Here is a 22,183-nt window from a genome sequence, read left to right on the forward strand (position 1 = left end):
GTGGATATGGATACGCTGTCCGAAACATCAGTAGTTCCCCTGCCAGCTCCTGTGAGTGATTTCAAGTTCGGGATGAACATAAACTCGGATTCTCAAGATTTACATAGAGGCGGGACGACTCTTCAAAAAGGCCATTATGACTCTCAAACATTTGAATCCTCCCAGAGCTAGTGGTTCCAGACGAGGGAAATGCTGTGCGACGCGCTTCCGTTAGCGGATCAACGTGAGTCATTTCGACGATCGAGCTCGACGGCGGTCACTCTGATTCACTGTGATTTTCCGTTCATTTTGGCGTCCGAGTATGCTGGATCAAGCTGAATTCGGTCGTGGATAGACAGTACCATAGTCCTTCTCCGGAGCGGGATGTTGAGCGAACTTACATTGATTGCTCCAGCCGTCAAAGAACTCAGTCGAGAGGAGGAATCTTCGACACATGCGTTAGGCAATTCGATTCAATCGTATCGCTCTCCTTCTTGAAACTCCCCTCGGGTCGACTCATCCACTGATCATACACAAAAATATAGCTCTGGATCGGCGTGCGTCAGCTGTCACATGGCAGCGAAACTTCCTTTCGAGAATCAGCTGGAGGAATATCGAGCGGCTGGTAGCCGATCGGGTGAGCTGTCTTGTTGTTGGTCCATATGGGCGAGGGGCTGCTCACGCCGGACTGTGGAAAGAACGGAGCGATGACGCGAGCAGCCGAGCTGCAATTCTTGGTAAATTAAGCAAGGACGTCTCGCCTGGAGATTGACGCGCGGATTGGTTACCGGAGCCATGATGGACTAGAATGTTCATGTTCGCTGGTGATCTATGACGGTGGTCGGAGAGTTTAATGAAGTGTCGGCCTCATGCTCGGCTCCTCTACAAGCATATACGTATAGACAGAAATTGACGTGAGGAACGACGTGCCGGAAGTTTTCGAACGAAGGAGCTTGGATCGATCAGTGTGGGGCTCCGTTGCGCGAGCCAATCGAAACTGTCATGCGGGTGGAATTACGGCACGAATTTCGCGGAAGTCTCTTGCTCATATGAAGAGTCAACGTCTCACGGGAGGTCGCGTATAGCCGCTGCTGGTAATTCGATAGATGCTGATGCACTTGAAGGAGTTCGCATGACAGACCAAGCTAGGATAGCAGCAACCCGTACGGCAATCCTGTAAGGGAAAAATTCCGTAGATCCCGGATGTCCCCTATTGGCTTTTGTATCCTAGAATTCATTTCTATTTTCCGGCTCTATTAAGATCTACATGTAGGTAACTCACCTGACCGGCCATGCGAGCACATGGGTTCTTTGGTGGCTCTCGTATCCTGATGTACGGATAAAGGGGATAAGGCGGAGCGGGAGGAGGTGCCGTCGGGTACGGTGCAGCGGGCGGTATTCTTTTCGGGGGGTGTGGTTTGGGTCCTGGGGGCAGCGTCGAGCTTGGCACCATCGAGGAGATTAAAATTAGAAAACTCAAGGTCGCTCCTCTCATGGCGGAGCTGTCGATAGAATCTTCCAGGAGAAGATCGTACTGAGCTCTTAAACGATGCTCGCCCCCGTCGCGAGCGAGGGAAACATTATCACAATCAAAAAGAGATTAAACAGTCCTCGGCGGCTCTCACCCTTGAATCGAGGTCGAACTAGACTGCAATTAGTAGCGAAAATAGATTGCCCCAGTCGACGAATACCAAGAGGAATTCTAGCGCAGTTTCAAATCCTACCCCGGGCGGAAGTCGATGTGCGGAAGGGAGCGAGCCCTTACGGCGGTCGCAGTTCGACTCGCTGCTCCGATCATCTTCGAAATCAAGCCGGTCCGCGGGGTCGTGTCTCTTATGGTTTATTATGATGATGTATTGTACTTCAATAGGAGCCTACTCGCGATGAGAGGCAGTCTGATAAGCGAAAATCTGTCGCGATAATGCGTCGTTCTGTTGCATGAGCCTTAAATAGTGTCAGGACAGGCTCCATTGACTTCTTGGAAATCAGGGTTCACATTGTTGGCCTTCATGATCTCATTGACAGCCTGGCTATGTTGAGCGTCGAGTTTCGGACCACGAGACGCAATCGCGTATATACCTGTAAATATAAATATGCATATAGAAGAATGTAAGTTCAGAAAAAGCAAGAAGATGATAGAAGAAAAGAACACTCCTTGCTCGAATACATATACTCACTGTAAGTGCCTTCTTGGATGTATATAGCAGCCCAATTATCGTAGTCCGTCCCTAGGATCTTCACCTCTACAAACTTCTTGCCTGCGATACAGTTCAGTTAGCTCGCTTCAGTCTGTTCGTATTGCGCAGAATACGTCGCCGCCCGATAGCTTGCATCCGGTTCTTGCTCCCACCACATCGGGAATCTCACCATTTATGAGTAGATCGTAGACCGCGGGTTCTTCCCTCTCGTCCACGACGTCAAATTTCAGCTCGCGGATCGTGTCGCTGATTGTTCATTTAATGAGTGTTATTGGAACGTTCTGTTTGACTGATCTAGGATGACTCGCACTCTCCATCATGAGATCACAAACCTTTTCGTCTTATGGAACTGGGATACAACGTGGTAGATATTGTCTTGTTTCTTCGTGACTACAAAATGCGCGCAGTCCTCGTCGTTATTGAAAACGCGTTCTGTCACTCGTATCAACCACCATTTTCCTACAAACTGGGCATGGGAATTCCTGTAGACTTTGAGCGTGCATGCGGGTGGTAATGTCCTGCAGCCCCGCCACTTACCACTCTGGATGATGGGGATCACAGCCGTATCTACTCAAATATCTCACCTTTCCAGGATCGAAGTTCCCCATTACTTGTGTCACCGGCTCTGCGCTAGTATAGACGATGCATAGCGAAATCAGAGAGCCGATTGAAAAGAAAACGTGCATCCCGACGGATCCCATGGGGAATTCGAGCTCGCAAGTCTCTGGGATTTTCTTCCCTGAGCAGGGATCTCGTCTGATTCTTCACTGTGGCTCAGGAGACTCAGTCGGCAAATAATTCATGGCCTAATTGGAGGAATTGAAATTTTTCCTGATATCAGCTGCGCAAACTTCACATACCGACATTGATTCCGACGGTCGACGTTAACCTATGCCCACTTGCCAGAATGTTGGTCGCTTATGACGACGGGCCATGTTCCTAAATATTCCGTATTGATATTTCTCATGTCTGGCGAGGTACATTTTTCGCTCTGACCGAAAAGTCCGATCTTTCGTGAATGACGCCCGCTGGCCGAGCGCAGGATTATCTCGGAACAAAGAAGTGCAATGCACGAAGAATCACAGACAGCGTTGAGCTAGAATACAGCATGCTATTCTCATTTCGGATCAGAGCCAATTACACTTGATGGCATGCTCACCTATCCCCCGAATCGTTCGCTGCACCGCGTGATGGAGAGCATGATCCTCGAGTCAGGCGATGCGCACTCTCCGCAGCTTGCTCGAGCATCGGTCTCCTGCTCAAAATCATTGCTTACAATCAAAAGTTCGGAAGCCTTTTCGCTCAGGCGTCAGAGAGCCGAGAGCAGTCATCGCGCTCTGATGCCGCGTAGAGATAGATATGTACATCGACGGTTCCAGGGGTCTTGCGTAGAACCACCTTCATCAAGTGTTTGTCGCTCTTCGAACTTGAATTTCTGCGCCACGATATGTATGCACGAGTTCGTCTCGACGATGGATGAGAGTCACTCACTGTCCCGGGAGCGGGCTTGGAGCTGTGCAAGACGAGGACAATGGAAACAACCCTGTGCTCTTGGTGTCGGAGGAACATCCCCGGCCACGCGCTTCTAGATCATTATTCCCGCACTTGTCGAGATCTCCCTGGTTCAAGAAGAAGCTTCGCGCACAGTCCAGCGTATCGACGAACCTGAATAGCTCATTTGCTCATTTCCGAACGGAATAGAGGCGTGAATTTTCAGAAATAGAAATATCATCCAAGATATGGGACAGGAGGCCGTGACATCCGCTTCGTATATGAACGACGGGAGATGGGCGGGCATGGATGACAGCAGGAGCGAACGATCTCTATACGATGACACCCGTCGGCAAGGGGCTGTCCAACGCCAACCGAAATGCTCACTCCGCAAATCCCATTTGGTCCGATGACGCATCCGGGATAAAGCCTCATGTATGTTGGGTCTACAAGAAGCCCTCTGGCACCCTGCCTCTATCCGATGCCTCGGTGATGAGGGCCCTCGTTTGAAAACTTGGAGGAATAGGACACTGTTGTCACGTGGACGATGGTTTCATTTCTGCCAGTGGCTCCGCGCGGGCGACGTGTTCAAGGGGGCGCGCCGATATATCGAACCACCTGCGTATATTTTCATACATATACCGTATTTCCTCTAATAAGGGGGCCTGCCCGTTTATCGTTCAGAAGCTCTAAAGGGGTGCCCGTTAATTAGGAGTGCCCGTTAATAAGAGCATGTCCGTCTAGATCGGGAGATTTATCTATTTTAGAATCGATCTCTCCAAAGAAAAGTCAGCAACGCCGAACATTCAGCGACTCTTCCGCGGTTCGTAATGGCAACAGAGATCCGCCGGATAGAACTTTCTGAACTTTCCGTGAGACGTTCGTTCTAGAATCTACGCTCGGAGGGTGCCCGTCAAATAGAGGTTCAGGAGAGTGCGCGTTAATTAAATATGCCCGTCTGGATAAGATCTCTGAAACTATGCCCGCCAAATAGAGCATGCTCGCTAATAAGAACATGCCCTCCTATTAGGGGAAATACGGTATGTACATTTGTCTTGAGGGTCTGATCGGCTACGAGGATGTTCGGTTGGCCGAACCGTGTAGAATCCGATGTAGCCCTGAGAACCAGGTGGACGAGAGACCGGATGACGACGAACTTCATCGAAACGAACTTCCACGGGAACCTCTTAAAATGCTTTTATTCTTGCCTCGATCACGAAGGTCTACATTTTCACTCGAACCTTATGTTTTGAAGCAGGCTGCTCCTCTGATTCGTCGTTGTTTGCCGCTCTCAGGGATAGCACGCGGGTTTCCAAAGCGTTCAATCTTTCTTGATATTGGTTTTTCAGCCTCGACGATCTCTCACACTCCTTCTCGATCGCTTCTAACGTAGCTTCGCAACTGGCGCTCCAATTTTCCAGTACTCGACTGACGGCAGATAAATCTTCGGAAACGTCTCTGGCCAAGGCACGGTCCACTTCGAGACTTGCGCTGCGTTGATCGAGTTTCCCAGTGACGATTCGGGCATACATTGCTTCGATAATGAGATCTTCTAGCTCTCGTCGAGTCGAGAGACCAAGCTCGGTGAGCAGCTCTGAATACCGCAAAGATCGAGAGCGCGAGGCAAGCGATGCTACCGTCAGATACCGGAGTTTCTTGATCATGGCCTCGCTCAGTTGTGGATACGGATTTTGATCTCCTGGAACGAAATTCATGAAGGGATGAGTGGAATGAAAGCTCCGGCTCTAGCATCGGAACCTGGTTCCACCTCCAAAGCTCCCCGTAGTAAGCTCCGGGAACTGCTCGATATCAGCGAGGAGACAGTCTGCGATAGAACTTACTCTGATAGTCTCTGAAGGTCCCGTAAGCGAAAAGCTCGAGAAGTCTGAAGTGATCTGCGTACTCGGTCTCCCTTAACTGAAAATGAGTTCGCGTTGGAAGTTCCGACCCATTGAATGATTCCTACGGACGATCAAGTCATTCGAACCATTCCTTCTCTGCCAGAATGATAGTCATATTGATATGATCACGGCTGTACACATGAGTCTCCGAAATTCAATGCGGACTTCTGGTGATTCAGGGTCACGGAAGGGATCAACGTCGGAGAGGAACGGTACGGTGGAATTCCAGGGGCAGGGTTTCTGCTGCGAAGCTTGAGCATTCCCTCCGCCAAGATCCGAACACTTCCCGGCGGCATCCCAAATCAGGCGCCCGGATAGCTCCAACTCCGAAGAGTCCGCTCGAAGGTTCATATTTCCGCGCAAGAACCATTACAGGTGGACCGAATGTCTAGACTCACTTGTTTCACGGATGGCAAGTCGAGGAGTTCCCCGAAGACCAGAACCTGTGGAGATTCCACGGCATTTTCAATTATATCTTTGATTTCTCTTGCTGTTGTGGCTTCACGCGCTCTATTGACGTGGGCTTCGAGGGGGCCTGAATTCTGAAGTATATTCTGGACGCTCCGAGTATCCATCTTCTCGAGAGACTGTGCCGATTGCATGGTGGAGTGCGGCTCAGACCGGTGAACTCAGCTTGGTACTTTCCGCCGGTTCCGAACCGAGTGCACCGCGACTTCTTCAGGCTTTGATTCTGCTGTTTATATGGCGCCTCCGCTGACACTTGTCGCCAAACCGAGTGGGCTAGCCCACTGTCACTTGAGGGGAATTTCTCCTTAATTTCTCCTGAGCTGTTCGAGCGCAAAAGTAATAATCCAGATGTTCCGCAGGGATATACACGCTGCTGTGTAGGTCTGATCTTCGGGCTGTGTTCCCCAGAAACAGCGGGTATTCGACCGCTGTCTGGGATTTCAGTTTCAAACGCAGAAGATGTGCGCTGCGGCTTCGAAAGTCGACAACCTCGCGACAGCGCCACCGAAAATCGCTTCCCCGAGGATTTGGATATGCAAGATCCGTGGACTGGGCTCCCTGGTTTAATTAACAACGACAAGATCGAGAGTTTTGAAGGATCAATGATAACCGTCGCGGATGAATCCCTGGGCAATTTTGTCCCCAGGAGAAAGAACGGAACGATTGGGAAGTTTTCGAAATCGTAGGACCGGACGAAATATCATTCCTTGGCTTCGACCGAGGATCTGAATCCAAGAAAGACGGAAAGGATGCTCGAGCATTCGCCCCTCTTTTGAACTCGAAGCATCTTGCACATGCAAGAGCGAAGGTGAATTACTACTTCCTTCGAAGTCAATCCTTTTTTCCGGGCGCTCCGCGCGTCGTCGAAGGGAAATGAAAACGCTGGAAGCGACATACTGCAGTCGGTCAGATCCATTCTAATCCGAATGTCGAGAGAGCAAATTGTGCGAAACTGAAAGGCACTCGAGGAACCACGCATGAAAATTGAACTGAATGGTGTTGACGACAGCTGGCCGCAGCTCGCGGAACTTTGATTGGATAATACGTTATAATTTATTCGTAAATAAGCTAATTCGAGTGGGACATCAATCGCGGCTCAGCTCAACATTCGTCTCGATCGCGGAATGCCGTCCTTGAGAGCAGGCCTGCGAAAAGTCTCCGAGTCTCATCCGACTTGAAACTTCTCACGACAAGTTCCACGATACTTGCAACACTCATGTGCACGAATAAGCGACGAGCGGATTCCGCTGAATTCCGAGCAGAAATCCTCACCAACAATTCCTAATGTCCCTCATCGGACTGCTTCATCCTCCATCGGGGATTTTCGTTCGACGGAGTCTCACAGATCGTATTCTCAGACTCCTGAACTTTTGAGCCCTGGTGGAAGCTAGTGCGGTTGTATTACTTTGTGCGTCGTGCCGATCGCATCGCGTCTTTTCCACCAGAGGCGCTTGTATGCAAGGGCAGCATGCTTCTCTTATTTTTTGTCTCATCCATTTTCACCGAGCGACTCGATCGATCGATTGAGCCTTTCGGGCTTCGACTTCTAGAGCAGCAGTTTTCGATTCCTCCCCAACTTGGGGTGCCTCACGATGTTTTTCCGGAAGTACTGGTCGGAAGCTTGGCCAGACAAAGAAAATGTAACTGTTTCTCATCGAATGAACCTCAGTCGGTACAGCTATAAATTGTGACGCAGTAGGGCTGGTCGACATTCTCGCAAGCTACATCGAATATATTATTTCGAAGGATCACAACATAACTCATTTTCTTCTATCTTCAGAGCCCCGAGGAGAGGGACCCCCAAGGGGTTCCAGGCTCCCGTCTCGGGAACTTTTGTTCTAGAGGCTGTATAAAATTACATTTGGAGAGCGCAAGCATCACGTCGGGACTTCCCGAACTTGGGAGCTCATGGGTTGTCGTATATACAGCTTACACGACGACGATGTCGTTTAGGACGTATTGACGCTGATGATCTGATTGATCCATCCGATGAAAGAGGACACTTTCACGTAAACTCCAGGGACATCTGGACGTCCGCAACCCAATCCCCAGGACACCAAGCCCTTCAGCTCGTAGAAGCCGCCCATATCGCAAACCATGGGACTGCCGCCATCGCCCTGTAACGAATGATTCATTGACCTCATCGAGCTTGAAGCCATTCGCGGAGGGAAGGAGACCTCCCTGGATGTGGTCGCGGATCACCCTGGGGGAACCCTACCTGGCATGCGTCACTCCCTTCCTCGCCTCCTGCACAGAAGGTGCTCGTGGGGAGTTTGAACTGTTTTTCGGTTGCGATGCTCAGTTTCGAAATGCAGTCTCTTTCCTCGACCATTGGCAGATTGACCTCTCGGATTCTCATGGCAATAGGCCCGCCTTCATGAAGAGCTCCGTAGCCTGTTACGGTACATCTGTCCAATTGATCGACTCTCGATCCGTGTTTTCCCGGAAGACACACGATGCACGCTGAGCTCGTGTTGACGTTAAAAGGATTGAGGACTTTCACCAGGGCGACATCATTGTCAAGGGTGTTTTCGTTGTAGTTGTGGTGTATGTAGCTGGCCCAAGCTTTCTTACGACTGTGTCCGTGCTGGGCTGTGAGATCAACGGACCCAACTTCAACGAAGAAAGTGTCCCCGTTCCGGACGTACCTGTAGATAGAATGGAAACGGACATAAGCTCGCGTCGCCGTCGACATCCCAGACTATTGAATGAATGCTCTGGAGCCGATAGAGGGAATCATCACGTACTTCGTGACGCAATGAGCGGCGGTGACGATCCATTGAGGTCCGATGAGCGCACCCCCGCAGACGTACTGTCCTTTGTCGTTGTAGATCGCAGCCTGCCAACACCATTCCCCATGCTGAGCGTCCCTGCCACCGATCACCTATGCGGGAGAGCGATCCGTCATCGAAAGGCAAATTATTGTTCGACTCTAAGATCCCTCACTCTTTCCAACTTCTAGAAGAAACTTGCGGAATTAGCTGTGAAAGAAGAATATCAGAGTGCTCCAAATCCGGGCATCCGAGAACTACCCACGGATATCGGTACTCACACGCTGCTGGCGCGAACCTCCTCTCCGACCACAACTGAGAGAGTCTCTCACTACGGCTGCAAAAACACGTCAAGGTTTAAGTTCTCTCTGTAGATCGAAGCAGAGGATATACGGTCTCGGGATACTCGTGGAATTTATACGACGAAGATCACGAACTCTTTGTTGGGCTCGGAGCTCTCTGCGGCGGACTGGGATGCGAGATCGGTGTCGATGTGGCCGGTGAGGACGCAGGGACGAAACCCCCGCTGGTCAGCACCGGCGGAGATACTCTGCCCGCGTTGTTGGCCGAGTTCGAATTGACTATCGGTTTGAAAGGACGATTGAAGTTCTTGCTTCCCAGAAAGGTTCCTCGGTTGGGAACCTTAATCTGGAATGCGGGTGTCTTCGGTTTCTCATTCGGGAGTGGCACCGTCAACGGCGGAGCTGGTGGTTGCGGGAGTGGCTTGACAGGAAGGTGTACCGGCGGAGCATTCGACGGCGGCGGCGGGGGTGTTGGCATCGAGGGCACCTGGTGACCGCTTTCCTGAGATGGGGAATTCGAGGGAGACTGCATCGCGTTCTTCTGACTCGGCTTGAAAGCGGGCACGAATCCGGCTTGAGCCGAGGCCGACCCCGCAGAGGGTTTCGCGGACGACTGAGGTGCATAACTGTGGTGGGACGGTGGGACTCGAACATTAACCGGCTGCAGTTGTGATTCTTGGGGCTCACTAGCTGGATTCAGTTTGTTCGTATCCACTGGGAGATAGTTTCCAGAGGAGGAGGGCGGCCGAGACTCGAAAATCGGTCTGTCCGGTTCACTCAGTGGAATCGTATGCTCAGATTGCGAAAGAGATCCTACTTGGTAGAGAATTATCGCGTTGCCGAGGATTCGTTTCGCATCTCCTGTATCTGCGCAACAGACGTAGCCCTCGGTGCACTTGAAATGGGGATAAACGTTGTTTGATCCGAAGCAGGTGAACTTCATCAGAGGAGCTATGCAACTGCCCGGGCAATGGATCGTACTGGCGATTTTCGTCACGAGTTCGGCGCTCGTGATGGGTCCGACCGTTTCCTCCCGTATCGGCCTCGGCACTCCAAACATTTCGGCGGTATTGTGAGCTTGTTGGTTCGAATTGGATGTTTGCGATTGAGAATTGCTCATCTGCGGTAGACTGAAGGCCGTCGACGGCGGGAACGGTGGGGCATGGGGGCTGTTCGGACCAGTAAGGATGATTCCCGGACCGTCGGGACCGCGATCGTTCGTGTAAACTTCGTTCGGAGCACCTGAACAGCAGATTGTGGACGGGGGACAGTTCGTTTGAGAGTTGACCACGTATTTCCCTTGGCCTCGACACGTGTTGTGCATGAAGTTCGGGAGACATCTCCCGGGACACTGCTGGAACGGAGGAAGCGTCGGAGACTCCGTAGTCGTCGGTTCCGGATTGAGACAACACGCCCCGCCCGATGAGCAAGTTGCAGTGTAATCAACTTTGTCGCACAGCAAACTGAACAGGGAGGAAACGCAGCTGCCCGGACATTCGATGGGATTCCCGGATTTCTTTTCGATCACTTTCTGCGAGTCCTCTTGGAGACAGCAAATCATTCCCTCCGAGCACTGTCCTTCCGGTACGCGAGTTTGACAGTACGACGTGAACGAAACACAAGCTCCGGGACAATTATTCGAATCGGAAGCGTCGGTCGAGACTTCATCTTTGAGTTGAGATTCTGTTTGGGAGGTGTTCGACGCCGCGATTGTCAGAATCGGCACGTCCGGCTCGACCCGTTTGTCTGGAATCGAAATAGGAGTCTCCTGAAAGCCTGGTTGTTGGAAAGCGCATCATGAGATGCTGTGGCAAGACGCGAGTTCAAAGCTACTTCAAACGGGAAGCTAATGTCCGATGAGTCACGCCCTACCTAAAGCTCCCTCGGTCACGTTGGCTTCTAAAGTGGTTTGGGGCTGAACTGCGGGAGGATTCTCAAGAGCTGGCGCTTTGGTATCCTTTGAGCTTGTATCGCCGCTTGATGCGACACAGCAACGCAGATACGCGGCACCACACTGACCGTCGGCGAGAATTTGCTCGCACAGCAGAGAGGTGATTGCGTGAACGCATTCCCCAGGACAGCCTCGATCTTTAGTCGTGGATGTTAGACTGCCCAAGATGCCTACAACGAGGGTTGGCTCTTTTAGTAAGCAGATAGACAGCGGAGGCTGACGCTGTGGCGACAATGGCACCGGTGATCCGAACGCAATCACAGAGGTGAAGCCTCATCGAGACCCGAAAAATTTCCGAATCGTTCAAGCAGTATCTAGTGGAGAAGACAGGCCAGGATCGACGTAGACTTCGTTCGCATGCCTCCTCGAGCACTCCCATATTTACGCTGAAGCTCCTCGATCGAGGAGCTCAGGAAGCCACGGAGTCAGCAGGAAAAATTACGAGCGCACACGAGCAAGCGGGCGGGCAGGAGCCCGAGAAGCAGAGAAGTCATATGCACGAGGTATTGGCAGCGAATTACTATACTCACCGGAAATCAGAGCACTGGTATCTTGACCGTCGCACAAAACAGCATAACCCACTAATAGGACAATTGAACCGATGAACGATCGAGGCATCTCGGCGACGGTCTTCCGACTGAACCAGGAGCGAGAGGCGCTGACCGCGACAGACAGCGAGTACGAGGCCACAGCACTTTAATAACACTGCTCAGAAGCGCAGAAGAAGTCCTCCGTTATGTTGACAACCGCCGCTCATAATGAAGGCGTTCACTGAATGACGAGAGGTCGCTTGCCACCGACTGCAGTGGGACGCAGCGGAGAGCTGGCAAACTGGCGCCGATTCCAGCTGAAGATTGAAGATGCGCCAAGCGAACTTTTCTTCAAACGTGAAAAGAGGGAGAGAGTTCTTCAGTCAGGACTCGACTCCGTCACGGCTGCTTGTTGGTAACGGAGAATTCACCGAAACGCTAAGCCGCTGCTTGAGATTTCCCGAATGCGGACGTCAATGTCCCCTCCACTCGTTTTCGTCAACTACTCCACGATCGAAAACGCCACGGGAAAACGGCAACTCTTAGAGTCCAACTCAGACCACGCCGAGTCCATCTTCATTCGAGCAAGGGTTTCGAGCAGACTCTCAGAAATCTAGTCGATGGTGGACTCCTACGACGAGGATTCATCGTTAAACTCGACCGGAGGAAATATGTACGTGGAGGAGTATCCCGCCGAGTATTCCTCGATTTCGCCGGTGGGCCGCTAAAGACTCAGATGAGAATGGCAAGTGCGGCGAAGTGCGAGCGCTTCATCCTCGATCGTGAGTCGACCGCGCTTCGATGCGTGGCGATGATAAACTTTAAAATCCTCCGCCATCATTCGAATCGACAACCGAATTCGACGGTGATTCCTTCCGCAGAGCTCGGTGTCATCTGACTTTGAAAATTCCTCTCAGTCAGATAAGCTTTCTTGATGCTCCCCGTAGATTCTGGCAACTTGATCAGCGGTCATTGACTCTAAGTGAGCGTCGGCAGAGATCTTCGCACTGCCGTTTCGCGAAATCTTTCAGGGATAGATCTCACAATTCTGTTTCGTTCTGTGAAATTGGAATGCACGTGAGGTTGGGACACGCGACGTTTATCTGCCCTTTTCCGCACTTTCTGGTGTTCATCAGTTAGGCACCGAGGTATCCGGCGTTTTTCCCTCGAGCATTCGCAACGATTGTCGGCATTCGAGGAGAAACCGCGGACCCTGTTGAGTCGAATCGCACGTTCGCGAGACACCCTTCAACGAGTTATCGTTACGTCTCCGAGAAGCAGAACCCGCGAATTCTGGAGCTTCATGGTGAATACCCAGAGCGTTTCTGGTTGAACCCGGCTCGGGAGCGGCGCGGCGGACGAACTATGTCGTTTTCCGTTGGCGTTTGACATTCCGGACAACTAAGGATGTCTCGTTAGAATTTCATGTACGTGTCTACATCGGGTCATGTACCGATCCGGGTCAATAGATTCTTCTGGAGCCTTCGGAATAATCGACGGGGGAGGGGGAAGCTTTCTTTTTCCCTTTGACGAGCATTGAATTATGGAATGGAGCAACAGCCACAATGATGGGAAGAGGAGACCCGAGCGATCCACTGAGCGATCGCCCCCGACGAAGAGAAATATAACATATGTAAATGATCATGACTTATATGGATCAACGGAAGCATAAGCATAATGTTGTCGTATCGTTGACGTTTCTTTATCAAGACGGACTTCGTTTGCATTGGCGCCGCAGATTTGTTACCTTCAATCTTCCTGCTGAAGAGGAAATTCTGAAATCCAGAGACTCCCAGTGATGATCGCTCCCATCGATCGCACTCGAACGTTACGGGACCGCCTGACCATCGCTCAAGGGCTTTCGAACTAGATCTATAGTAAGGTTTCATCTCCTACGCCGGAATCGATGAAGCGTCCGCCGTCTTCCAGGCTCTCCCCTATCTCGAAGTCGCGAAGTCTCGCCCCAGGAACCGAGGCAAAGTTGTCGGTTAACGGCAGCGCGGTTATTAGAACTGGAACTATGGAAGCGGGCCCTCGAGCCTAGCTTTCTCGGGCAAACAGGACCGGACACCGCATTCTTCGGTTGACCCGGTAAGACATACGATTACAGACCGTTTTCGCGGAATCTTCCGGAAAAATCCGTGTTCGCCCAGGCATTGATGAGCCAAGTCTTCCACTTCTTAACTAGCACAGCATGGAGTGGACTATCCTCCCTTTCGGTGAATCGTTCGCGGTACACAAACGCCGCGATGAATGTCCTCTGATGTATGCATCGCACCGGAGGCATCGGAAGTTCAGGGAGAAGTTGATTCCGGTTCTGATCATTCTGCGATCCCTCATCCTACTGCACGGCTATGACATTGCTCAACAATTGTGAACTTTCTATCTGATGCTCAAGAATTCCGTAAATAGTGAAGTCGAGCTTTCGAATCGCGCTGCTATCGGTTTGTCTGGACGGGCTCGTCAAGCGTGGAACCGAGGCCCCTCCGGACCTGTCTTCCGGTTGCGTATCGTCTTCCGATCCTGACAGCTCTTCATGATCGTCTGTTGCGAGTCAACGATGCCGGTGACGGACTACAGACGCTGCAGCCGGAGACGGAGCCGACATTTCCGAGTCTGTCAAGGAGTACCGGAGGTAGAAGCCCCGTTCAAACATTCAGACACACAAGGTGACTTACATCTACCTATTAAAATTTCTGTTGATGAACCCTCATTTGTTCCACATATAAATTCACCTATGATATCAACTACCACTCCGCGTCGTCGGAGTTCCTCTCCGGGGCAGGTACTCTCAACGGTCCCAGGAACATGGAATATTACATTCGACGGAGCGCAAAATAGCGCGGATTGACTTGCTCTCGGAAGAACGAGAGATCCGAACGCCAAATTGTCCTCCATATACACGAAGCATACCATGCAAAGCTATACTCGGAAATGGACCGCTCAAATTCATTCTACCCGTATGAATGAGCGTGTCGCTCGACACATCATGCATATAAGAGATAGAACCCCCAGGCTTGTCGCGCGAATCCGCTTCCGGTCCTGACTTCTGACCAACTCACTGTTCCATAATGTTATACGGGGCATTCACCCGTCTGACAATGAGAAACCACCCGACGAAATGCCTTGGTGCCCTCCCACCTGCTTTTTGCGGCCAGTCCCGCTGTCACTTGAGCTCGGTTTTGCTTCTGGCAGAGAATATCTGATGGAAGATATCTGAAAAGGGAAGGATCCGCTCTCACAATCTCATTTTTTCGGATCATGCGAGTCGAGAAATCGTGAAGGAAGGACGCATGAGTTGACGCCTCTGTAAGAGGCCTCGGTGTCTCGATGGCTTGTTGACAAGAGCTCCCGTGAAGCTTCCCGTAAGCCTCCTGGTCAGCATGAGGGGAACTCGAGTTGCTGATGTAGAAGACATTCCGGATTCGATCGAATTTACTCATCAGCATTAGGATTGTCTGATTGCGTAGAAGGAGTTGTAGATGTCGCTCTCACGGGTATGTGGTGGCATTTGGTGATTCTCCCGGAATGATTGTCGGACGCGACCTTCTCGACAGCAGAAAAACCCACTACTTCCGAAATGTCGAAGAATTCCGGGAGCACAGGGGACAAGTGGTGACGGTGACGTGATTCTACATGAAGATCACTGAGCGAAGGAGGGACATCGATGGATCGGCATCGAGAAACCACCCGACCTCAGCTGTTGACTTCTCTACTTTTTGGCCAATATGAAGTTTCGCCCAGGAATTGAATAATATTGCGGCGAGAGCCAGGATTCCAGGATTGATGCGAAGGTCATCAGTCATCCCACTGACTGAGGGCAGATTAATTGCTTGGGACAGGATTTCTTGAATGTTGCCACGTGTCTCGAAGAAACGAAGCGTTCAACAATCAGGTAGCTCGAAACACCCAAACCCTTCCGTCCGACGGAAGAGCTCGTCCTGAGCGAGGGCAGCGGCCAAACGATCTCTCGGACTTCTCATTTACCTGGTTCCTCGTCTGTTGCCTGGGCTATTGCAGGCACTTTTGTCGCATTACGATTCGATGGCGACTGTCGTCCAATTGGCTCTCGGCTTGACTGTATCTCGGCTTGCGCCGACCGGTCGTGGCTCTAGCGTCGTCTTCGTCAAAGAGGGAACTCTAGTCCGCAGCTTCCTGCTCGCTAGCCGGGAAGCTGAGTTGAAGCGACGACTGGCTCGCGACTATGTGTTAGCTCGGCTAACCGGCTACTGGGTGGCTTGCTCTCTCATTCGCTTGATGACTGTCTTGTTGGTTGGTTTGCTGCGGCTTGCTTGCGTGCCTGCCTTCTCACCGCCGCGGCACGACTGTTGGTGGCCAGCTCGGGCAACGGTAGCGTCTTCGACGACTGCTTCGAGACCCAGAGAGAGGTCGCGCGACCGACCGACCCGGCAAGCGCCAAACAGGGCTCGCTAGTCTCACAGCCGGTCGCGAACGAGCAGCCGGGCAAACAGGCAGGCGGCTCGCGCACTCTATACACCCTGCCTCTCCTGGGTGCGCTGCTATCTGCCGAGACGTCCTACCCGTTGCATCGAGGCATAGGATTGTCCGGGTGTTGCTTTCTTAACGCTAGCAACCTATGCGCAATTTATGTGGCTGACTCCGCCTCCGCAAACAAGCTGGCTTCGCGCAACGGTTCACAGCTCAGCTGATCACAGCTCGACCTAGTTCGTTGCCGTTGTTCCATCTCCTGAACGTGTTGTTGTGGTCAGTGTCGTCGTTCACATCTAGTCATCGTCGTTGTCGTCGTCGTCGAGCTCCTATCTATCGACATCATCGGGAACCTCTTCAAGTCACTCACGACCGATCCGCTCTTGTCTCTATAATTTTCGTTCTCTGGACTAGTGAGTGTTGAGTGCTCGGCGTGCTCCGAAAGGGAGCGGACTTGAACCCTGCGATAACACCTCGCGAAACGCGAGGCCAACTCCGAGATGCCCACAGTCACCACCGCCTGTAGCATGAACATCAAACGGTCCGGGGTCATCCTGTTCCCGTGAATTGTGACCAGCACGCAGGTGCAAGCGCCATTCAATCACTCGACGTGCAGTACGTACTCAGACAGTGAAGCACCGACCGAGTATAAGTCGAGTTGAGATTACGGAATATTCGATTTTGTTGTTCTCATCATCGGACATCCCCAGAGAACGGGAAGGCGATCGTCGCATGGTATTTGTATTCTGCTCAACTCGTAAGGCTCTCGATCCTCCCGCGGAAGATGGAGACCAGTCTCAAGCGATCCGCGACGATTTCACGCGTTCGAGAGTTGACCCTCCCTTGGATGGAAGACATCGAACAAGAATACGACATACTCAGGGAAATCGGATCTGGGGACTACGGGAAAGTATCATTGGCAAGGAACAGGTTCACCTCTACTGAGGTACGCTGACATATCTTTATAACCGGATAACTGATAGTTAAGGACTACAGCCTCCTCGCGCCTGCTCCCAAGCTCGAAAGCTTGCATGTGCATCCGAGAACGGGGATTTACGGGCCCTCCCTGTCTTGGGAGTGCTCCCCCCAGTCTAAGTTGACCTGATATCCGGTCGGACCTCTTAGTCAAATACTCGCTCGCGAAAAGAACACCTTCGCTTAGTCGAATGTTTCGGACGATCCGAGTCGATCTGTCTCTAGCTTGGCGAACTCGCTCGTGGCGGAATGTAAAAAATTCCCTCGATAGCTCAGCTTGCTCAACGATTCGGCAGAGTTTTTGGAAGCAAGAGGGAGCTTCTGAGCTTTTCCGAGTCCTTCCTGCATGTGATTTACGAGCTTCATATCCCTCGAGAGGACCCAGAGAAGAAGCTCAAGAGAGAAGGTCTAGATTTCTCTACCTAGAAGCCCCGTGATTCCCGATTGACCTTCTGAAGACCCGGAGGAGCACCGCTCAGATGCACGCGTTTCTTCCGATCTGCCCTGGAAGGTGATCGAGCGAATAACCCAGCTCGGCTCTCGGATGTCTTTCGCGATAATTCATGACCTGGAACGCTCGAATTCTTCGCGGACGACACCGCAGCGTAAAGCTATTGCAAAAAAAGCTAAGCATCAGATCTTATTCAAGGTTGCACTGAAAGCCGTACCGAAAGCCGCGACGCTTCTGAGAGACTTCCTCATAGAGTTCCACTATTCGTATTTCCTGTCTCCACATCCCTGTATCCTGGATACCTATGATGTCTCGTTCGAGACAACACATTATTACTACTTCGCACAGGAAGTCGCCCCCTTAGGAGATTTGTGGCAGGTGGGTATCACCCGAAATCTGCGGCGTGGCGTATAAACTATCCCACATCATGGATGCACCTCGAGTATACGGGGTCGCGAAGCGATGGATTGAGCTCTATTCAGACGTGTAGGACCATTCCTGAACGGTATCGAATTTGAGCAGGTCATCGAACAAGAAGGCGGCTTGGAAGAGTCGGATTTGAAAATCGTTTTGCGTCAAATCGTACCTGCCCTGGAATTCATGCATAGCAAAGATCTCGTCCATCGTGACGTACGCGCGGAGAATATATTGCTCTTCACTAGAGATTTGCGCAAGGTAAGCGGGTAATGTACGATGGCGCTCTCGATAGCAATGAGCTTCGGGTGAACCGAATCCGGAAATTGATTCCCAATCCCCTCGATTAGGTGAAATTGACGGATTTCGGTCTTACGAGACGAGCTGGGACTCTGGTCAAGAAACGAACGCGCTCTCTGCCTACGTGTCCGCCGGAGATTTGGGAAATGGTTAATCTCGAAGGGTGAGCATTGTGGGCTTTCCTTCTCTTTCAAGCAGGCACTCATTTCAAGAGCTAGAGCTACTTTTCCTCTACGAATTAAAGGTACCACGTGGAACTCGGCTCAGACGTATGGCAAATCGCTATGCTCATCTTCATAGCGTTGACAGACAGATTTCCATGGGATAAAGCCGATATCACGGATCCGAGGTAGGTTTTCCCGGGCAACAGCTCCAATTTCGGAAAATAGGTCTCGATATTTTCTATCAGCTTTGATACATTTTCAAAAAAATGAATTCTCGAGGTTCAACGATTTCTTGGAATGGCAAAAGCGGAGAACGACGCGAACTCCCCGGGAATTCAAGCGTTTCACGCCTAGACTTCTGCGGATGCTCAGGAGGTGAGTCATGCGAGAATTCATGTTTCTCTGAGGTGTTTTCTGCCAGCCGGAGCTGAGGTCAGTTCTATTTCTAGACTCATGGAGCAGAAACCTTCAAAGAGGTACGAGATCACTGAAGTCAATAAGTACTATGCTGACCGTTGGATGTTGCTCAGACAAGGAAGTCGTTTCGATTTGTCGGCGGACGATTCACGTGAGTTTTGGGAATTATCATCTCTCTGAACGCAGTCCGATAGCTCCAGGACTCCAGGCCAAGGGAGCTCTCTGAGGCGCTCTATCCCCGACACCGAAAAAATTCGACTCTCCCGGAATGGATAAAATATTCGTCTCCCTATCGTTCCAGCTCTACCCGGACAGGGATCAGCGAATCCCAATTTGCTCAGTCCGGATTTCCCGGCAGAGCAGACGAGGAAAAACTCATTCAAGGTGCGGCATCGATGCTCCACTGCTACGGCTTCGAAACACCTAAACCAGGCGTTCACGGCTTCCGATGATTCAGAAGTTTCTATAATAATCGGCAATCCCATTTTGCAGGGGAGCACGCTACCAAGATCGAGAGAAACTTCACCCACTCTGAGATGAAGCGTCGAATTCGGGGATCATGAAGAATGATTATCATCTGAACAATCTTCGACATTCACGGGGACGGGTTTTCTCGGAGAAAGATTGACATCCAATCATGCTAGCTCACATATTCAAATTACTTGCCAGAGATATATGCAACGCTATCATGCAGACACCTTCAATCAACCCACCCACCGGCTCATTTCAATCGATAATAATAAGCAGAATTTATATCCATGATCATGGGAGTTCGTCTTCTGGGGGAAACTACATCGGGTTTTCCGTTGGTGTTCGTCGGAATCCGCCTGGGGGATGCGTCGTGAATCACAAGTCATGAGAGTTTATCGAGAGTAGGCGCTCGTCACCGTGAGCAGGACAACGATGAGCGAGCAGCGGTTCTCGTCGAAAGGCAATGAGCTCGACGAGCCCTCGGGAAAGCGTCGTTCCAGGCGATTCAGCTGAGCCCAAACTCTTTTGAGCCGACAGGCAGTTTGACAATTAATTCGGCAATTTTTCGTATCGGGCGGATCTCTGATCTTTATGTGAGCCCCATAGGAACCACCTTTGCCCGGTGAAACGCAGATCGCCCACGAGCGACCGTGCTTTGAGGGAGCACAAAACGGATATAAGTCTCCGTTGCCGAAGTCGCTTTCATTCCTGAAGCTATCCTCTGCTCTTCCGACCAGGAAGGTGAAGGAAAATTGAAGCGTTATGGGAAAGACCCGATCAGCCCTTGGTTCCGCCAGGCAACTTCGGGTCCGCTGGGTCTCCGGCGCGCTCTACAACCAATCTCCGAGAGTCTTTTAGATCCCAGGACTTCGAGATGGGTACCATACAACGCGCTTCCCCCAGAGGGAGCCCCACTACGAAAATCTCTCGAAGTTTTTTTCCTCCCACGATCTCCGGAACGGTTTCTTGATCTCTTCTCTGATCCGAAATTGAGTTATCAAGCTGGCCAGCTCCCCGAAAGGAGTCTCGCGTAGCAGAAGCACGCCCGTTCCGGCGCGGAACAAGAAAAGTGTCGCTCAAGGGGAGGTAGTAGGCTCAGGGGAAATATCCGAACGCACGTTTTCGGCCCTTCTCTATCGTCAGTCCCACGAATCAGCCGATCCGAGAGGAGTTGGGGGAGGGCGGAGGGGACACGCATCATCGAAAAGAGTCTCCCGTGTCCGGTCCCCTTTCTTACTCGCGATCATATTTCGCCGTGGTTCTCCATGCTGCCTACCCATTATCAAATCGAGGCGAAACAAAGCGAGGCGATTCGTTCGCGGAGAGCGGCCGAGGATCATTCCTTCCACTTCCATCGTCTTTGGATACTGCGGATTCCGAAAAAAAGTTATCTGAACCCAGTACATATAGCGTCCCACGCTCGTGTCGACGTCTTCCTATTGCCTTTGAATCGATCTCCCCTGTGTGTTCACAAAATCCTGGGGAAGGATTTGGCCAGGTTCTGAGTGCCGGCACTGTCACACGGCTTTCGACATGATTCAACGCAGTTTCTAGCGGACACGCGACTGACTGAGACGAGCCGCGGAGACAAAAGCACGAGGAAAAAAAAGGAGGTTTGTCCAAAAGGATAGATGGGGGGAGGTCCGAAGAACGAGGAGAGCTCCTCACGTTGACCGTAGCTTTACCGCACAGCCCCACCGATTCCCTCAAAAAAGCTACCTGGGAATCGATGTTCAGCTATCGATGTATCGGTCAGCCCGAAGACATGACAAATCAGTCCTCCTTTGACGATACGGGAGCTCCAATGCGTGTAATTCGGATGGGCAAATTGAGTGCCACGCTTTTCCGCCGGTCCGCACCCGTTTCGCCCAGAGCAGGGTGATTCCGCTCCGCTCCTTGATTCATCTGATTGTGGGCTTCAAATTTTCAGAATCCAAGACGTCGAGGAGACTCCGCCAGTCGAAACTTCGTCTGCGCTTCCCTTGGACTAGCGGAAATTTCAGATCCGATGGGAGAGACCCATTTTTCCGATTGCGAGTCGAGATCTCTCGATTTCTTGCATTGAACGAAGTTAAGACCCTTCCTCGCTCGCCGGTCGGCACGGCTCCGCTCTCTCGTCGTTCCGTCGTTTAAGATACACACCGCAGACGGTCGGTCGGCTGATCATCATCGTAGACCCTGTCTATCAGCCGCATCAGTGGAACGAACTAGGACTAAATTTTTGCCAGTTTCCACGGCAACTGTGAAACTTCGAAGTTCAGCAATATATCAATCCTAAAGATTCCGTTGTCGTCTGGAGACCAGGTAGGCCTCTTCACCGCTCTGCCAGCGCAGAGCTCTGGAGCGAGTGGCGGGACAACAGAATGCTTGGGCACGCTGTCGCGCAATTGCAAGATCCACATTTCGGTACAGAGGGAGTAACTTCCACGACTGTCATTTGGAGTTTCCAGAGCACATTCGATTCAGGAACTCCTCTTGTTGCCATCGAGCATCGATGTTCCCCATACGGAATTTTTACCGAATCCTTGGCGACTGATCCACCCGGTATGAGACGAACTCCGGAGTCCCAGGGCTCCCTCTTTTGTCATTGAGTCACCGGATTGCCAGAGTATCCCTATTCGTTGGAGCCCGGTGAGAATCCTGGCCTGGAATCAGCTAATCCAGGGATCAAGGAGACAAATTTCCTATACATGGACACAGCAAAGCTTCGAGGAGTCTCCTGCCGCCCTGAAAAACTATCCCCTTTCGGGAGGGGGCCGTAAGCGAGGAATCGCCTCTGTACATAGTTTGAGGTCGTGGATCGCTTCCTAATCAAATGAATGTGATACAGCGGGTCGATGTAAATAGCCATCCTGAGCCCTATATCTTAGTCTTACGGAGCGTTCCCGCATAATCATGCGGTTCTGCGCGAAAGGCCGGCTCGCCTCCTGCGTTCATTCCGCCGATTTTAG

General features: G+C 51.5%; 4 protein-coding genes across 4 annotated transcripts; 1 reads left to right on the plus strand and 3 right to left on the minus strand.

Moving 5' to 3' along the window:
* Positions 1 to 1,826: 1,826 nt before the first annotated feature.
* Positions 1,827 to 2,785, minus strand: LOC100897136 (uncharacterized). Its single transcript, XM_003737513.1, has 5 exons — positions 2,762 to 2,785; positions 2,510 to 2,643; positions 2,347 to 2,423; positions 2,157 to 2,237; positions 1,827 to 2,058 (listed from the first exon to the last, which is right to left on the minus strand). The coding sequence occupies exons 1-5, from the start codon at positions 2,783 to 2,785 to the stop codon at positions 1,925 to 1,927; spliced, it is 450 nt and encodes a 149-aa protein (XP_003737561.1). The 3' UTR covers positions 1,827 to 1,924.
* A 2,068-nt stretch (positions 2,786 to 4,853) lies between these two features.
* Positions 4,854 to 6,437, minus strand: CSN7 (COP9 signalosome subunit 7). Its single transcript, XM_003737491.2, has 3 exons — positions 5,968 to 6,437; positions 5,510 to 5,585; positions 4,854 to 5,367 (listed from the first exon to the last, which is right to left on the minus strand). Exons 1-3 carry the CDS (start codon positions 6,169 to 6,171, stop codon positions 4,892 to 4,894), a joined length of 756 nt encoding a protein of 251 aa, XP_003737539.1. The 5' UTR covers positions 6,172 to 6,437; the 3' UTR covers positions 4,854 to 4,891.
* A 1,324-nt stretch (positions 6,438 to 7,761) lies between these two features.
* Positions 7,762 to 11,679, minus strand: LOC100897280 (trypsin-like serine protease domain-containing protein masquerade). The gene is made up of 7 exons (XM_029111254.1): positions 11,592 to 11,679; positions 10,983 to 11,231; positions 9,246 to 10,856; positions 9,090 to 9,145; positions 8,785 to 8,921; positions 8,256 to 8,685; positions 7,762 to 8,154 (listed from the first exon to the last, which is right to left on the minus strand). Exons 1-7 carry the CDS (start codon positions 11,677 to 11,679, stop codon positions 7,987 to 7,989), a joined length of 2,739 nt encoding a protein of 912 aa, XP_028967087.1. The 3' UTR covers positions 7,762 to 7,986.
* Positions 11,680 to 16,824: 5,145 nt separating this feature from the next.
* Positions 16,825 to 19,301, plus strand: LOC108864138 (serine/threonine-protein kinase SBK1). The gene is made up of 9 exons (XM_018639159.1): positions 16,825 to 16,986; positions 17,665 to 17,844; positions 17,989 to 18,141; positions 18,231 to 18,343; positions 18,425 to 18,529; positions 18,624 to 18,719; positions 18,794 to 18,912; positions 19,063 to 19,145; positions 19,254 to 19,301. The coding sequence occupies exons 1-9, from the start codon at positions 16,825 to 16,827 to the stop codon at positions 19,299 to 19,301; spliced, it is 1,059 nt and encodes a 352-aa protein (XP_018494675.1).
* Positions 19,302 to 22,183: the final 2,882 nt, after the last annotated feature.

The sequence above is a fragment of the Galendromus occidentalis genome, unplaced genomic scaffold, assembly GCF_000255335.2.
Source record: "Galendromus occidentalis unplaced genomic scaffold, Mocc_1.1 scf7180000075563, whole genome shotgun sequence".
Classification (NCBI taxonomy): domain Eukaryota; kingdom Metazoa; phylum Arthropoda; class Arachnida; order Mesostigmata; family Phytoseiidae; genus Galendromus; species Galendromus occidentalis.

Excerpts from the sequence above, each read along its gene's own strand:
- LOC100897280 (XM_029111254.1), bottom strand. The coding sequence starts at position 11,679 with ATGCCTCGATCGTTCATCGGTTCAATTGTCCTATTAGTGGGTTATGCT. Across the intron at positions 11,232-11,591 it reads TACCAGTGCTCTGATTTCCG|GCATCTTGGGCAGTCTAACA; the intron begins GTGAGTATAGTA and ends CCCTCGTTGTAG. Across the intron at positions 10,857-10,982 it reads CGTGACCGAGGGAGCTTTAG|ACAAACGGGTCGAGCCGGAC; the intron begins GTAGGGCGTGAC and ends TTTCGATTCCAG.
- LOC108864138 (XM_018639159.1), top strand. The coding sequence starts at position 16,825 with ATGGAGACCAGTCTCAAGCGATCCGCGACGATTTCACGCGTTCGAGAG. Across the intron at positions 18,142-18,230 it reads TCACTAGAGATTTGCGCAAG|GTGAAATTGACGGATTTCGG; the intron begins GTAAGCGGGTAA and ends CCCCTCGATTAG. Across the intron at positions 18,913-19,062 it reads TTTGTCGGCGGACGATTCAC|CTCTACCCGGACAGGGATCA; the intron begins GTGAGTTTTGGG and ends CTATCGTTCCAG.
- LOC100897136 (XM_003737513.1), bottom strand. The coding sequence starts at position 2,785 with ATGGGGAACTTCGATCCTGGAAAG. Across the intron at positions 2,644-2,761 it reads GGAACTTCGATCCTGGAAAG|TTTGTAGGAAAATGGTGGTT; the intron begins GTGAGATATTTG and ends TCCCATGCCCAG. Across the intron at positions 2,059-2,156 it reads CATCCAAGAAGGCACTTACA|GTATATACGCGATTGCGTCT; the intron begins GTGAGTATATGT and ends TTATATTTACAG.
- CSN7 (XM_003737491.2), bottom strand. The coding sequence starts at position 6,171 with ATGCAATCGGCACAGTCTCTCGAGAAGATGGATACTCGGAGCGTCCAG. Across the intron at positions 5,586-5,967 it reads ACTTGCCATCCGTGAAACAA|TTAAGGGAGACCGAGTACGC; the intron begins GTGAGTCTAGAC and ends ACTCATTTTCAG. Across the intron at positions 5,368-5,509 it reads GACCTTCAGAGACTATCAGA|GAGATCAAAATCCGTATCCA; the intron begins GTAAGTTCTATC and ends ATTTCGTTCCAG.